Raw genomic sequence first — 14,659 nt, 5'->3', positions numbered from 1 at the left:
GTGAATTTTAAATTAAATAAGCAAAATACTTTTCATGATTTCCATCTTTACCCATCATTGATAAAATTTAGCTACTCTTTGTTCTGTCTCTAGGTGGAAAACCATGAATTCCTTGTAAAACCTTCATTTGATCCTAACTTGAGTGAATTAAGAGAAATAATGGATGACTTAGAAAAGAAGATGCAGTCAACATTAATAAGTGCAGCTAGAGATCTAGGTAAGAATGGGTTCTTGGAGGTTTGAATAATTCTTTTGTCTACATAGTATCCACACTGGAGCCAGAATTGCTTTCCTAGAAGAAACAATTGATCATGCCACTTCCTTGTTTAAAGTGCCAGCCCCCTTTTCTACTGAATAAAATTACAGTCACATAAAGTTTACATACAGGGTTCTTTACATCTGGAGCCTGGCCTCCCCTTCAGATTCTTCTTTTACTAATTTCCCTAATCCCAGCATGACCCCACGTTCCTGCCAGACAAATCACCCTACATGCCCTTGCATCGTGTCTTTTAAATAAGACCTGTTTTAAATGTTACCTCCTCTATAACCCTAATTCTACTAGGAATAGTTCATTGATTTGGCTTTGGGGTTCCCAAGCACTTCATTAATACCAACTTAAAAAAATTATTAGATTTGAATTCCCTAGATTATCAGTTCCCTAATTAGTCTCACACTGTTTTGTTCTCTTTTGCTCTGAATTTATAAACCTCTTTGTTCTGAGCATCTCTCACATGTATGTTGAACAAACAAATCTCAGCATATTAGAAGACCCCTCAGAGCAGTAATACTCTTGTATATGCCCATACCAACATATATAAAAATTTTTGCAAATAGTTTCCTTGGAGAGTCCTTATATGAACTGGATCCTAGATTTAAGAATCTTTGCCTTGAAGGATATTGAAATTTACCCTCCTCATTTCATAGATCTCTCCATGTTCTCTCTATGTCTCTTTCCTCCCTGGTCAAGTGAGGTCTGTCTTTAGTTGTTTGCTGCTTCTAACCTTCCATAGTCATGCTTTAGCAAATAAGTTTGTAGATACTATCTCTCTCTTCTGGTTTGGGGTCTAAAGATCACAATGATGAATGAGATTATGAGGACAGGACAAACATAAAAACTCAAAAATCTTAGATGCATAAAGTCTAGCTGATTGATCATTGCTTGTTTTGTGAAGCTTCCTACATTTAACACAAAGTATATGTCCTAGTTTTTCTAGGGCTTCATTGTCAGAGTCTCAAGTTTTTGTTTGGAAAGTATATTTGTTTTCTTTAATTATACTCTATATTAGTTCCAGAGAAATGCTTTGGTTAACTAAAGAACCCTCAGCAGAACTCCTCAAGGACAATGACCATTTCTTATCTACCCTCATGCCCACAGCATCTTAGAACAGTGTGTGCTACCCACTGCTGGTGCTCTGAAGCCTTGGTTGGGTTTACCTAGAAAGGCCTCCTCATCAGAAGCTAACATTAATAAGGGGATTTAAGTATTTTCATGTAGTTTTTTGAGTGAAGTAAGTGAAGTAGGATGTGCATCTTTCCCAGTTGGATAATATTAATAATTTCCAGTATGCTGTCATGTAATAAAAGTATATTTTTCACTATTTAGATTTAAGTATTTTAAACACTTACATTGAAAATGGCTGTAGATATCTATGACATACTTTTTCTTTTTTTCCTGATCATGAAGGCTTGGATCCTGGCAAACAGATTAAACTGGATTCCAGCACACAATTTGGATATTATTTTCGCGTAACATGCAAGGAAGAAAAAGTCCTTCGTAATAATAAAAACTTCAGTACAGTAGATATCCAGAAGAATGGTGTTAAATTTACCAACAGGTTTGTAAGCCTATGTTAAATTAAGTCTTTACTAGTCCCATGAAACTATTCTCTGATGAAACGTGAATGTTCTATGATAAGGAAGTTTTACCGTATTTATTGTTAATTGATATAAGGCATAAGATAAGATTGAAGCTTTTTTTCCCTTACAAGAGGTTGGTCAGATATCCCAACACCACTTGTTAAATAATTCATTTTTTCCTCATTGACTGAAATGGTACTTTGGGTCTATTTTTAAGATTATTCTTCCATGTATGTCTCTTACCATCCTTTTATCAGTATGAAATACATTGTATTACATTTATTTTATGTTTCCATATCTATTAGAGTTAGTTCCCCTTCATATCTCTGTTAGTTATTTTCACATTTATTTTTTCTAAGAAAACTTTGTTAACCTTGATCAATTAAATTCTTCTGGTGTATCAGTTGGATGTATCATTTAGTTTAGGGAGATGTCTACCAGCCTTAATAAGGCCATTCATTAGACTACAGCTTTTTTTTTTAAAAAAAAAATGTGTTCCATGTTGTAAAAAAATCTTACCAGTTTTTTTCTGCGTTTTCTCTTGCTGATGTTAGGAAGTTCCTGAGGCAGATTATTCATGGGTGAAAAAAGAATTATTTAAAAATAAATCTTTTGTGACTGGTAGAGGGAGGGCATTTATCCTTTCTCTTCTGTATTGTTCTAGAACTTATGGCCAGCCTTAACTCCACCCTCCTGAATATTCTTAGTATTTACAGCTAACTTTTGTATATATGATCCTCTTTTATCCATTTATTTAGTAAGTGTTTTGAGTGTCTGTTATATGCAGACGTTCTTCTAGGTGTTCAGACAACCTAGTAATGAAAACAGTCGGTCTGTTTAGTCTGTTTCTCATAACAACTCTCTGAGATAAATAGGACAGCTTACAGTTCTCTCACTTTTTAGATGGAGAAACTGAAACTCCAGTTCCCCAGGATTGGACAGCTAGTAACAATAGATACCAAACCTGGATCTTCTGTTGCCAAATTTATTAGTTGCTGTTTCTCAATCACACTATATCCCTGATTCAAGAAATTTATATATGTTATAACTAACCAATGGGTGACTGGAAGATGATTATAACACTCCAAAAGTTCTGTTTTATCTAAGCCAAAATATATATAGAGGTTGAACTGACCACAGTGGTTCCAAAAGTTGTGAAAAATTCATTCGTTCATTCGTTCATTCATTCATTGCTTTTTGTCAACAGATTGCTTGCTATGGATCTGACTCTGAGATCATATAATTGTCCTTCTTAAAAACCTCCAGTGTCTGGAGACAGAAAAAAATTAAATGTTTACTATAACCTGTACAATCTGATTCCTGCCCACCTCTTCTTTTCTCTCTGTCAGCTCTTCCCATCACACAGCAGTCTCACTTTTATAATGTCTTTGCTTCTTTCTTTTCTTCCTTTAATTCTTTCCAGTTGCCTGTTTCATAGTCTTTTTGTGCCAATGTACTGTTCTTGAGCTGTATGTGCATGTTATGGCATTGGCTGGTTCCATCATGTTCACAATTATTGCCTTGATTGACTAATACCCTCCTCCTTCTGTTAAGTACTTCCCCCTCTTTCTCGTATCCTCTGTGACCCCCCTCATCTTGTCTTTTTGTTTTTAATTTCATTCCCTTCCTTTGATACCAGTGAATATTTTTTCTCTCTATTCCCATCTTCAGCAATTTTTATTTCAACCTTTAATTTTCATTTACTCTTTAAATTGCTCAATAAGATTGTTTTCAAAACATTTACCTTACTTTGACAACTTTCAGTATCAAAGACTGTTTCCTACAGTAATGAGAGAAACTGTGTGTGGGGGTGTGTGTGTTATTTATTTTTTAATCCAAGTATAGCTGATTTACAGTATTATATTAGTTTCAGGAATACAGCATAGTGATTCATTATTTTTATAGTTTATACTCCATTAAAAGTTATTACGAGATAATGGCTATATTCCCTGTGCTGTACAATATATCCTTGTTGCCTTATCTATTTTATACATAGTAGTTTCTATCTCTTAATTCTATACCCCTAATTTCCCCCTCTCCCCACTGGTAACCACTAGTTTGTTTTTTATATCTGTGTCTGTTTCTGTTTTGCTGTATACATTCATTTGTTTTATTTTTTAGGTTCCATTTAAATATTTTAGAAAAGGTCACAGACCAGAATTTTACTCAAGGAAATAATTGTTATAGCAAGAATACTATTGGTGCCAACGGGCCATTCCAAACAGCATGAATGTTAATACACTGAATTCCAGCCACATTTGCCCCTAATGAGTTGCCCATTTTCTACTGATATTTCGATTTTAATTGTTTTGATGCTTTATAGGATAATACTCTGGATATATTTTATATAGTGCACATTACCTCCAGTAGATGTTTTAATATTTTTAATAATACCATTATCTTGATTTGCAGTAAATTGACTTCTCTCAATGAGGAGTATACCAAAAATAAAACCGAATATGAGGACGCCCAGGATGCCATTGTTAAAGAAATTGTCAATATTTCTTCAGGTAAATTTAATAGAACCAATACATTAAATGTCGAAGGTTTGTGGCAACCTACCTTGTCAAATGATGGTTAGCATTTTTTTAGCAATAAAGTATTTTTTAATTTAAGGTATATACATTTTTTGTTATTGCACGCTTATAGACTACAGTATAGTGTAAACGTAACTTTTATGTGCACTGTGAAACCAGAACATTTGTGTGTTGCTTTATTGTGATATTCCCTTTATTGCCGTGGTCTGGAACTGAAACTGCAATATCTCCAAGGTATACCTGTAGTAGTCTTGAAAAATATGTTGAACCTGAATAGTAACAAGAAGAAAAAAAATTGGATAAATTTAGATTGTGGGACATACTTTTTAAGGCCTGCACTCTTTAAAAATGTCAGTGTCATGGAAGCAAAGAAGGAATGGGCAGGTTCTGTTCCAGATTAAAGGATACTTAAAGTGACAGAACAGTCAAAGGCAGAGGATGATCCTTGATTGGATCCAGTACTAGGGGTTGGAACTGGGGACTAGCTATAAAGGACACTATTGGGACAAATAGGCAAAGTTTAATATGAGATAATATGATATTGGTGTCACATTTCTTGGGTGTGTATAGTGATTAAGTAGGAAGATGTCCTTGTTCTCAGGTTATGTGTGCTGGATTATTTAGGGGTAATAAGTCATTTAAAAAGTATAAGCATGTATAATTCTGTAAATTGTTTTACTATTATGAATTTTTATAGTAAGTCAGAAAGAAACATAAAACTTTTAAAGGGTTTTAGTATAATTTATATATTTGTGTTGAGATGAATGAGATTTGTAAAGGTTACATTTTTGTTTGGTGGTATCAGATTGCTGTAGCATGGTAATCTTCTAGTTGAATTATGTTCCTAGCCTAGATTGCATTTGTAAGGACCCTAAAAAACACTACATATATTCAAACTGGGAGTCTTCCCCCAAAATAATATTAACTAATATTCATTAAATACCTAGTAGGTTCAAGCTGCTAGATTTTAACATTAAATTGAAGGTTTTGTATTTGGAGTCACCTTGAATTTAAATGAAACCTCTTCTTGGTCTAATATACACATTATAAACTATCTTTATTAAAAATGTAACAGATCATTTTTGTAATTTATCTTGCTCTTAAACCAGAAAAGGTGACGCTGTGAAGAGCCAGGTGTTGTGAGATACCAAATATAGACTCTCGATTAAGAGGCTTTTGGTTTTCTTTTATTATAAACATGTTCTTGTTGGTATGTTAGAAATTTTATGAGTTAAAGTAATTATGTAAGTACTCCACTAATATTTAAGTAATTCTCACAGGTTCCTATTGCTATATGGTAGTGTAGTATGATGAACTCTCCCCCTCCCCCCCTTTTTTTAATATGTTAGGTAAAACAGGAATAAATTTAAAAGTGGTGAAACAGTAAGAATTATTTGTTTTTGGCCGTTCATAAGTTAATTTTTATTTTCAAAAAATATATCACTTTTGTGGGGAACAGGGGAATCAGAGATGAGTCAGATTTCCTGCCATTTGATTAAACTCATAATGTTGTATTTTTCTAAAATTAAACAGTGTTCTCTTGATTGTCTTCTGAAGCTTTTGACACATTGATGTCCATGTGATAGTTCCGTGTGACCCATGTGTCTGTTACACCAGCCCCTCCAACCTATTAAAATTTTAGAATCTATTCTGAAAATTTTGACCATTTTTATTGCCTAATCATGCTTTGCCTAGCATGTGTCAGGGACTGTTTAATGTATGTAATAGCTTTTAGTTTTACTGCTCTAGTGGAGTGTTGAAAGTGTTTTAAGAGACAATTATGGAACTAAATTTATGCTAAAATTTAACTGCATGGGGAAAAAAAACCTCAAGTAACAATCTTGACAGTCACATTATATCTTATTACCTTGTGTTTGCAGATATCTTAGGATAATTGTGAAATGCCATTCCTGGTTTCAGACTCTTAAAATTTAGAAATGTGCCTCACATATCACTGCACCCTGCTTTTCTTACCTTATCAGTATATCATGAAAGCTTTTCCACAGAAGCTTTTTCTTGTTAGTTTTTTTTTTTTAACCTCTACCTCATTTCCTTATATAAGCAGCTATGCACTCTTCTTTTTTTTTTTTTTTTTGAGAACAGGCCATTTATTTTGTAGAACATTTCTCAGTTTGAGTTTGTCTGATGTTTCCTCATGATTGTTTTCAGGTGATACAGTTTTGTCTGGAATACGCAGACGTTACCGTTGTCTGTGGATTCATATTAAGGGGCACATGATGTCTTTTGCCGTATCATTGGTGATGTTAACTTTTGCTGCGTGCGGGTTTCTCTAGTTGCCATGAGCTGTGGGCTACTCTTCGTTGCAGTGTGCAGCCTTCTCGTTGCGGTGGCTTCTCTTGTTGCGGAGCACGGGCTCTAGGCACGCCGCCTTCAGTAGTTGTGGCGCACGGGCTTAGTTGCTCCACAGCATGTGGGATCTTCCTGGACCAGGGATTGAACGATGTCCCCTGCGTTGGCAGGCGGCTTCTTAACCACTGCACCACCAGGGAAGTCCAAGCAGCTATGCACTTTTATATTTTAATGGATTTTGGTAAGGGAGGGCATCATACTCTATTTTTGAAATCTGATCCATAGTAAGGGAAAATGTGACAACACATTTTAACCTCATGTTAAGTTTTAAGTGTTCCTTTCATGTTTAGTTATGGCAAACCTCTGTTTTTAAAAACTATATAAATTAGGAAATGGTTTTTGAATTCCCAAATGGAGGAGGGTTGAATTTATTCTTACAGCTGCTTATATGTGTTTTTTCTTATCCAGTGTTCCTGTGTACCTTTTCTGTTTTTATATAGGCTATGTAGAACCGATGCAGACACTCAATGATGTGTTAGCTCAGCTAGATGCTGTTGTAAGCTTTGCTCATGTGTCCAATGGAGCACCTGTTCCATATGTACGGCCGGTCATTTTGGAGAAAGGACAAGGGAGAATTATACTGAAAGCATCCAGACATGCTTGTGTTGAAGTTCAAGATGAAGTTGCATTTATTCCTAATGATGTTCACTTTGAAAAAGATAAACAGATGTTCCACATCATTACTGGTAAAAAACCTAGTTTATGGGCTTCTTGCGGGTAATGTTTCCCATTTATTATGTTGGAGTGGAAATATATTTCAAGTTGATGAAGAAAATCCTAGTCCTTGATGTTAGAAAAAGAATGTTGTTCATTCTAGTTAGTAGTATATTAATAATATATGAATGAATGAATGAATATATGTGAACAGAATGAAACTTCTCTTCCAGGGGTTCAGTTCATTTAAAAATGAACATCTCTTCATCCTCCAAGCTTACCTTTGGGCCAGACCTTTCAATAGTGAGGTCATTGAAAGTCAAGCAGAATTAGGTGCTGGAATGACCTCAGCTTAGGGTAGCAGTTCTTTAAAAGACATGATACTGTATTCATGTGAAACTCGAAAAAAGTAGACTTGTGTATAGACTAAGGTAGCTTGTCTCAAACTAAAGGGTTTTGAGAGATCTTAACGAGATTCTAGAAAATAAAAGTGTTAGGGTACAGGGGTGATAGGAGTCTTTGGGCAAATGTGTTTGGGAAACAGTCAATGATTGTATTTTATTTCCCCAAATGGATTTTCAAGTTGTTCATATAATCTAACACCATTAATTGGTAAATTGCACATTTTCCAAAAGTAAGGTCATGTCTTTGGGTTTTAGTGTGGAATTTACTTGATTTGAAGGATTTGATCATACTGATTCATTCTCTGATAGATGCATTTATTAATGAATTATAGTGTTTAGTTAATTAATCAGTTAGGTACTGCTTTTCTGAATATCATAAAATTATCCTGCAGGCAGCTTTGTGAGCTGTGGGGAAGTGGTCTGTATGTTCTTTCTAGACCATAGTCAAATTATAGGTAGGATATATTTTTCTTGGGTCCTCTTGAAGAAGGGCACAGCATAGGTTTGTCTGAAGAGAAAATAGCATTGTTTCAGGGACTAGTATAAGGCAGGACCTTTGTTCATGCCTTTGGGCAGCCTGTGGTCTGCTTCTTGTATGTCATATCACATGACCTAGGTAATTAGTCACCAATGTGCAATTTAGGAGTAATATTCAATTTATTAGTAGCACAAATAAGTTAATAATCTTGCTTGTTGATATAATGTTTTGTAGGTCCCAACATGGGAGGTAAATCAACATATATTCGCCAGACTGGGGTGGTAGTTCTCATGGCCCAGATTGGGTGTTTTGTGCCATGTGAGTCAGCAGAAGTGTCCATGGTGGACTGCATCTTGGCCCGGGTAGGGGCTGGTGACAGTCAGTTGAAAGGAGTCTCCACATTCATGGCTGAAATGTTAGAAACTGCTTCTATTCTCAGGTGAGTTCATTTCCCAGTCTCCTGAAAATGGAAATGGATGTCTCTGTCCTTTGAAAAGTAAATTTGCAGGTTCATCTATAAAACATCTGTGATCTTTTATCTAGTTTAATAGTTTTCCTGTGAGCTTTATGCACTTTATATTATCTTGAAAGGGTGACTGGCGATAGTTGTGGAAAGCTTCTTTGATTTTTAATGTTGTCTTCTTAAGGTTTCTGGTAGTTGTTCACCTTATGAATCTCCCCACTGCCATGCTTTTGCTTATGCTGTTCACACTACCCGGAATGGTCCTTCCCTGCTGTTTACCCAAGTCCTTTCTAATCTTTACAGGCCCGTAATGACAGAAATCCACTTCTCTGATGACTTTCCTTGTCACACGTGCCTAACTAAGGTCATGGGTGTTTCTTCGAACTCTGACATGCCTGTAATTTATTAGCTTTTAATTTTAGAGTTTATGAAATCTCTTGTCTTTATTTCATTTTTAGGAGCTTCTTTGAAGACAGGGAGGCTATGCCTTCTGTTTCTTGGAGTCTTCTAAAGTACTTTGCATATAGTAGATCCTTAATAAATTATGCTTTGATTATTGTTTGTGGGGAATTATAAAAGCAATACAGATGTTCAGTAATTAGTCAATAAGTTAATATGCATAACTTAAAAAATTAAAGAAATAAGCAAAAGGTGTCAGTGGCATTTCATGGAGAAAGAAGGAAATGACCAATAAGCACATGAAGAACTGTCAAATTCTCTAATTAAAAAAAAAAAGTTCCCCTCCTTTCATTTGGTTAAAGAGAAAATAAAATGCTAATATCTGGTGTTGGTAGGGCTGCGGCAGGCACACAGATTCACGTGACCACCAGCCGTGTATGTGAGTGTTCGTGTCACCACACTCTTGTCCCATCTTCTTGTGGTGTTATTTTTTTAATCTTGACTGATTTGATTGTTAAGAAATGAATGATAGCTGCTTTATTTGGAAATTCTTAGATTACAGCTAATGAGATTGATAATTTAAAAAATATTTATTCACCATTTGTTTCCTCTTATGTCAGTTGTTTGTTCATGTCCATGCCCATTTTCTTACTGAAGTTTTAGTGCTTTTCATTGACCTTATTGAATTTTTGTATAAAGATAATTAATCTGTTACATTTGTGGCACATCTTTCCCATTGTATTGCCTTAATTTGTTGTTTGCATTACCACATGCTATATCATGGGAAATTTTCATGTAATTATGTGTTTCAGGTCTGCAACCAAAGATTCTTTAATAATCATAGATGAATTGGGAAGAGGAACCTCTACCTATGACGGATTTGGGTTAGCGTGGGCTATATCAGAGTACATTGCAACAAGGATCCGTGCTTTTTGCATGTTTGCAACCCATTTTCATGAACTTACTGCCTTGGCCAATCAGATACCAACTGTTAATAATCTACATGTCACAGCACTAACTACTGAAGAGACCTTAACTATGCTTTATCAGGTGAAGAAAGGTGAGTGCATACCACTGGTGTACTGTAAATTCGGTGTTCCTATCCTTGGAATCATTAGTAATTGCCTTATTCTGCATTAGGATGAGTTATTGATGTTTTTACAGAACACATTTACCTCTTAATTTACAGTCTGGGGACAGGGACGTGGTACGTTATCTCTGTTTCTATGTCTCATAGTAGAACCACTCATTTTAAAACAGTCACAGAAAGAATGATCTGCACTTTTGAACATCCTCACAGGGGTTTTGTCCTACCTCCCATGGCAGCATGTTTTCTTGTCAAATTAGCTACTTGATAGTAACAATAAGCTTTGCAGTTCTGAGGCTCTAGCTGTTACTGTTTAATAAACTGTCATAATTATCTGATTATATTTTTAAGAATGTGTTATATAACAGGTTCATTTAAAGCTGGGGTTTCCAGAAATCTTGAAATTGTTAGTAGTTATCAGGTAAGGAATGACTTATTTGTTGGCATTTCATCCTTTGAGAAAAGTTTGTCATTAGTGGACCTGGCAGCTAAGCAGATGACTGCGTTGATGAGATTAACATACTGTAAAGTTTTTATTGCTTTAACATTTCACCAATCATCAGAATAGCCTTTTCAGATGGCTCTCTGATTTTCCATGAATGCATTTTTCTGCATCAGTTGGTTGCACATAAATGAGATCATTTTTGATTCTTCGTTGCTTATGCTTCTTAGGAATCCTTCTGAGTTACTGTTTGCATTGTTGTTGTTGATAGAGAATATAGATACTGTTGGTTGGACATGGCATTTAGCATGAAGTTGAGGTTTTGCTTTTAAAAGGTGTTTTGTGTGATAAGGAAATGGGTTCAAAGTATTAAAAAAGACCAGGTGAAGTTTGGGGAAGATAGGAACAGGTTCCTCCTTCACTGCGGATGTTTATCAAACACTTGCTTCTATTTTATTTTTGTTTCTCTAAGCTGTGCAAAATATCCAGCTCCAGAATGCATGGGATACATAACTAGGCTAAAGGAAAATTTACAGTTGAGGCAGAAATGGGAGCTCCATGATAACACTGTGAGCGTCACTGGTATTTAACATTTGGAAGGAATGTCTTAAGTCAGTTTATTTTCTGCAAATGTGGGTGAAGTTAACATACCTAGTCTAAAAATTTACTAGACTAGATTTGGGTCAAAAATTTCATTGTCATTTGAAATACATTTTGAATTAAATACCCCTCCTAATTAGTGACACTTTACATTTATCTTTTTGTTTTTTCACAGTACTTTAGTTCCTCCCTTATGAAATGAGAAAACCTCAGAGATATTGTGTTGATTAATTTTTCTTCAGATTCAGATATTTGTCTAGGCTTTTGAGGACTGTCTGTCAAGCCTTTTATCTGCTATTTTTATTTTTCCTACTACATTTGTCGAGGATAAAATACAGCACTGTGTGCCAAGTCATAATCACTTTTCACTGGAGGCTTAAGTAAAATTTCTTTAAGTTACTGTGAAACACTTGGCTAATGTATTTGAAATAATACAAAATTACGTTTCCTAATGACAAAGTGAGAAAGTAAGTTCCATTTGCATAAATTGCTGTCTCTTCCTACCCTGCCCCTCACACTCCTCAAATTTCTTACAGGTTCTCTTCCTACCCTGCCCCTCACACGCCTCAAATTTCTTACAGGTTCTCTTCCTACCCTGCCCCTCACACGCCTCAAATTTCTTACAGGTGTCTGTGATCAGAGTTTTGGGATTCACGTTGCCGAGCTTGCTAATTTCCCCAGGCATGTAATAGAGTGTGCTAAACAAAAAGCCCTGGAACTAGAGGAGTTTCAGAATATTGGGAAACCACAGGAATATGATGAAATGGAACCAGCAGCAAAGAGGTGCTATCTGGAAAGAGAGGTTTGTCAAATTATTTTTGTAGTTATTTTTTTCCTATATGATTCTAATGTTTGCTTATTGATCATTCATTATTGGTTTCCACTTAACATTTCTTTGCACAGTAAAGAATCCATGTGTATCAATTTGGTTTCACCACTGCACACATCTGCACAATTGAAAGATAGCACTTCAAGTACCAGATTTCAAAAGCAGGAGGATAAGAAAATTAGTGTAGGTTAAAATACATAATTCAAAGAGTTATAGAGGTCTATGCACATCTTTGACTACTTATAAACAAATAGATCGAGTTCAGTTAAATTACATATTTACTCAGTGCTTAGCTAAGACGATGAAGAAATGAACACAGTTCCTGCCCTCCAGTTGTTTAGAAACTAGTTGGGGAGGTAGTAATAGTGAGCATGTCATAGAGAATTATGACAAATGTTTACTCAGGAAAGCTCTCTTTGGGCAGGATGTTTCAGTTCTTGTGGGAGCAGTGGATCTTAAGTTAGGCCTTCTGAGTGGTGGGTGAAATTGAGACGTTCACACAGAAAGGTATAAGCATATGCCCAGTGGATTTTTTAAAAATTAAAGGATTATTAGTTTTCTGTAATAACGAAAATAAAAGAATCTTAATTTACATCTAGGTCCTGGCAGCATTTACTGTGATTATGCATTGTGACAACTTCCTGTCACATTGTTAGCTTTTACCCGGTGAATTTTTTGTTGTTCTTACTTGAAGGATAGATGATGTTACCATAATAGATGATGTGTATGGTTTGGGGGCTTAAAAGATAAGGTTTTATCTGTTGTACCTATACAAGCAGGCGATATGTATTATAACTTGTTAATAGTTTTAAGTAGGGAAGGTTGCCATCCTGGATATGAAACGGTCTTGGTATCAGCTCCACAGCTATCCATGATCCAGGATTAGGTAGGCTCCTTTATGTAAATGATTCCCAATTAGAATAGAAGTCATATACTTTTGATAATATTAATTACAATGAATTTTTTAAAAATTTTAAGCTAAGGGAGACATATAACACAGAATTATCCATGTTACTCAATCTAGATTTTATTTTTTGGGAAAAAGAGGCACTTGTTATTTAATAGAGATGTGTTTCTTCTCTATCTTATCATTTGGATTATCTACCTTTCACCTCTAAGGTACATATGACTAACTGGCTCCCTGGTAAAAAGCAGACTTTTTAGTTCAGCTTCACATGCAGTAATAAACATTATGTCCTTTGCCAGGCACTGTTCTTAGCACTTTACACTCTTTAACTCTTTAATTCTCATAACAGCCCTGTGTGGTTGGTAATATTATTGTCCCCATTTTACGGATGAGGAATGTGTGTTAAGGAATTAGCCCACGGGTCACATAGCAAGTAATAACCACGTTCTTTAGAATGGCAATGACTAGGCAGTAAAATAAACAAAGAAGAAACACCCCATGTGTGTATGAGTATTAAATTTTCAGTGACTGTTTATACCTTATAGTATTTGTAAACCTTGAGTTCTTTTTCCCCCAGAAGGTTAAGTTTATACATCAGTTATAAAAGCTGAGGGATTTGGGAACTACGAAAATATTCAGTTTCTTTGGCATTAGCAGCTGAAAATATATTTATAAATACCCTTTAAACGACTTGCTATGAAGAAATAGAGTCAACTAAGGGCTTTGCTGTAAATTCTAGATGGTGCACACTTAAAATTTAAAGAATGTTGTTTAAATATTGGGTGGAGTGTTTAGATTGAAATTATAATGGGACAATTCATTACTATTTAATGTGACTTTTAGAAAAGTCATTTTAAAGACTAATGGAACGTTCACATGTTTTTCAGCAAGGTGAAAAAATTATTGAAGAGTTTTTATCCAAGGTGAAGCAAGTGCCCTTTACTGAAATGTCAGAAGAAAACATCGTAATGAAGTTAAAACAGCTGAAAGCTGAGGTGATAGCAAAGAATAATCGTTTTGTAAATGAAATAATTTCAAGAATAAAGGTAACTACATGAGTAAATTCCACTAAGGGAATGAAGATAGTATTGATAAGCTATTGTCTGTAATGCTTTTGTACTATTTTATATTAACCCTTTTTCCATAGTGTTAGCAATTGATGTCCATGGGATATGAAGTTAATAAAATATTTAGTATACTTTGCTCTACCTGAGTATATTCTCAAAGATCTTTATTTTGAACAATGAGAGCTGTAACTGAGGAATACTTGACATGGGCAATAGTAGGCAATATGTTGAATTTTATAAATAAAATCATGTAGTTTTTAGAATTTGATATGTGTTGTATTTCTTTGTGATAAGACTTTTACACATATTCCCGAATGGTATGGAAGAAACAAGTAGCCCAGAGACTTTGTAAAAAAGTGAGGGGTCTTAAAGCTAGAAGGAACCATGGAACCCATTTCCAGTGATTCCCCACAGTGTCCATCTGTTGGCACGAGCCAGGTTGGCTGCATATGCAGTAGCCAAGGAACCTATTATAAATCCAGGGTCCTAGTGTGATCCTCCAGCCCATCTGCCATTCTCCCACCCCCAGTTTGTGATGAGATTTAGAAATCCGGATTTTAACAAA

General features: G+C 35.2%; 1 protein-coding gene and 1 long non-coding RNA gene across 3 annotated transcripts in view; one reads left to right on the top strand and one right to left on the bottom strand.

The window, feature by feature from the left end:
- The window catches only part of MSH2 (mutS homolog 2), a 72,756-nt gene extending 58,394 nt beyond the window's left edge, over window positions 1–14,362 (top strand). For both annotated transcript variants that reach the window (XM_082427695.1, XM_082427694.1), the window contains 8 exons: window positions 94–217; window positions 1,685–1,835; window positions 4,270–4,367; window positions 7,205–7,450; window positions 8,535–8,739; window positions 9,975–10,222; window positions 11,918–12,093; window positions 13,915–14,362. In XM_082427695.1, the coding sequence (XP_082283821.1) occupies window positions 94–217; window positions 1,685–1,835; window positions 4,270–4,367; window positions 7,205–7,450; window positions 8,535–8,739; window positions 9,975–10,222; window positions 11,918–12,093; window positions 13,915–14,085 (1,419 nt within the window). In that variant the 3' untranslated portion in view covers window positions 14,086–14,362. The remainder of the gene's footprint in view (window positions 1–93; window positions 218–1,684; window positions 1,836–4,269; window positions 4,368–7,204; window positions 7,451–8,534; window positions 8,740–9,974; window positions 10,223–11,917; window positions 12,094–13,914) is intronic.
- Window positions 11,637–12,002, bottom strand: LOC309644277. The gene is made up of 2 exons (XR_014254341.1): window positions 11,902–12,002; window positions 11,637–11,808 (listed from the first exon to the last, which is right to left on the bottom strand). It is a non-coding gene; the product is annotated as an uncharacterized lncRNA (long non-coding RNA).
- Window positions 14,363–14,659: the final 297 nt, after the last annotated feature.

Source organism: Balaenoptera physalus (genome assembly GCF_965194825.1).
Source record: "Balaenoptera physalus genome assembly, chromosome: 15".
Lineage (NCBI taxonomy): Eukaryota > Metazoa > Chordata > Mammalia > Artiodactyla > Balaenopteridae > Balaenoptera > Balaenoptera physalus.
Note: the sequence above shows the minus strand (reverse complement) of the source record. Positions and strands in the feature narration are given on the sequence as shown.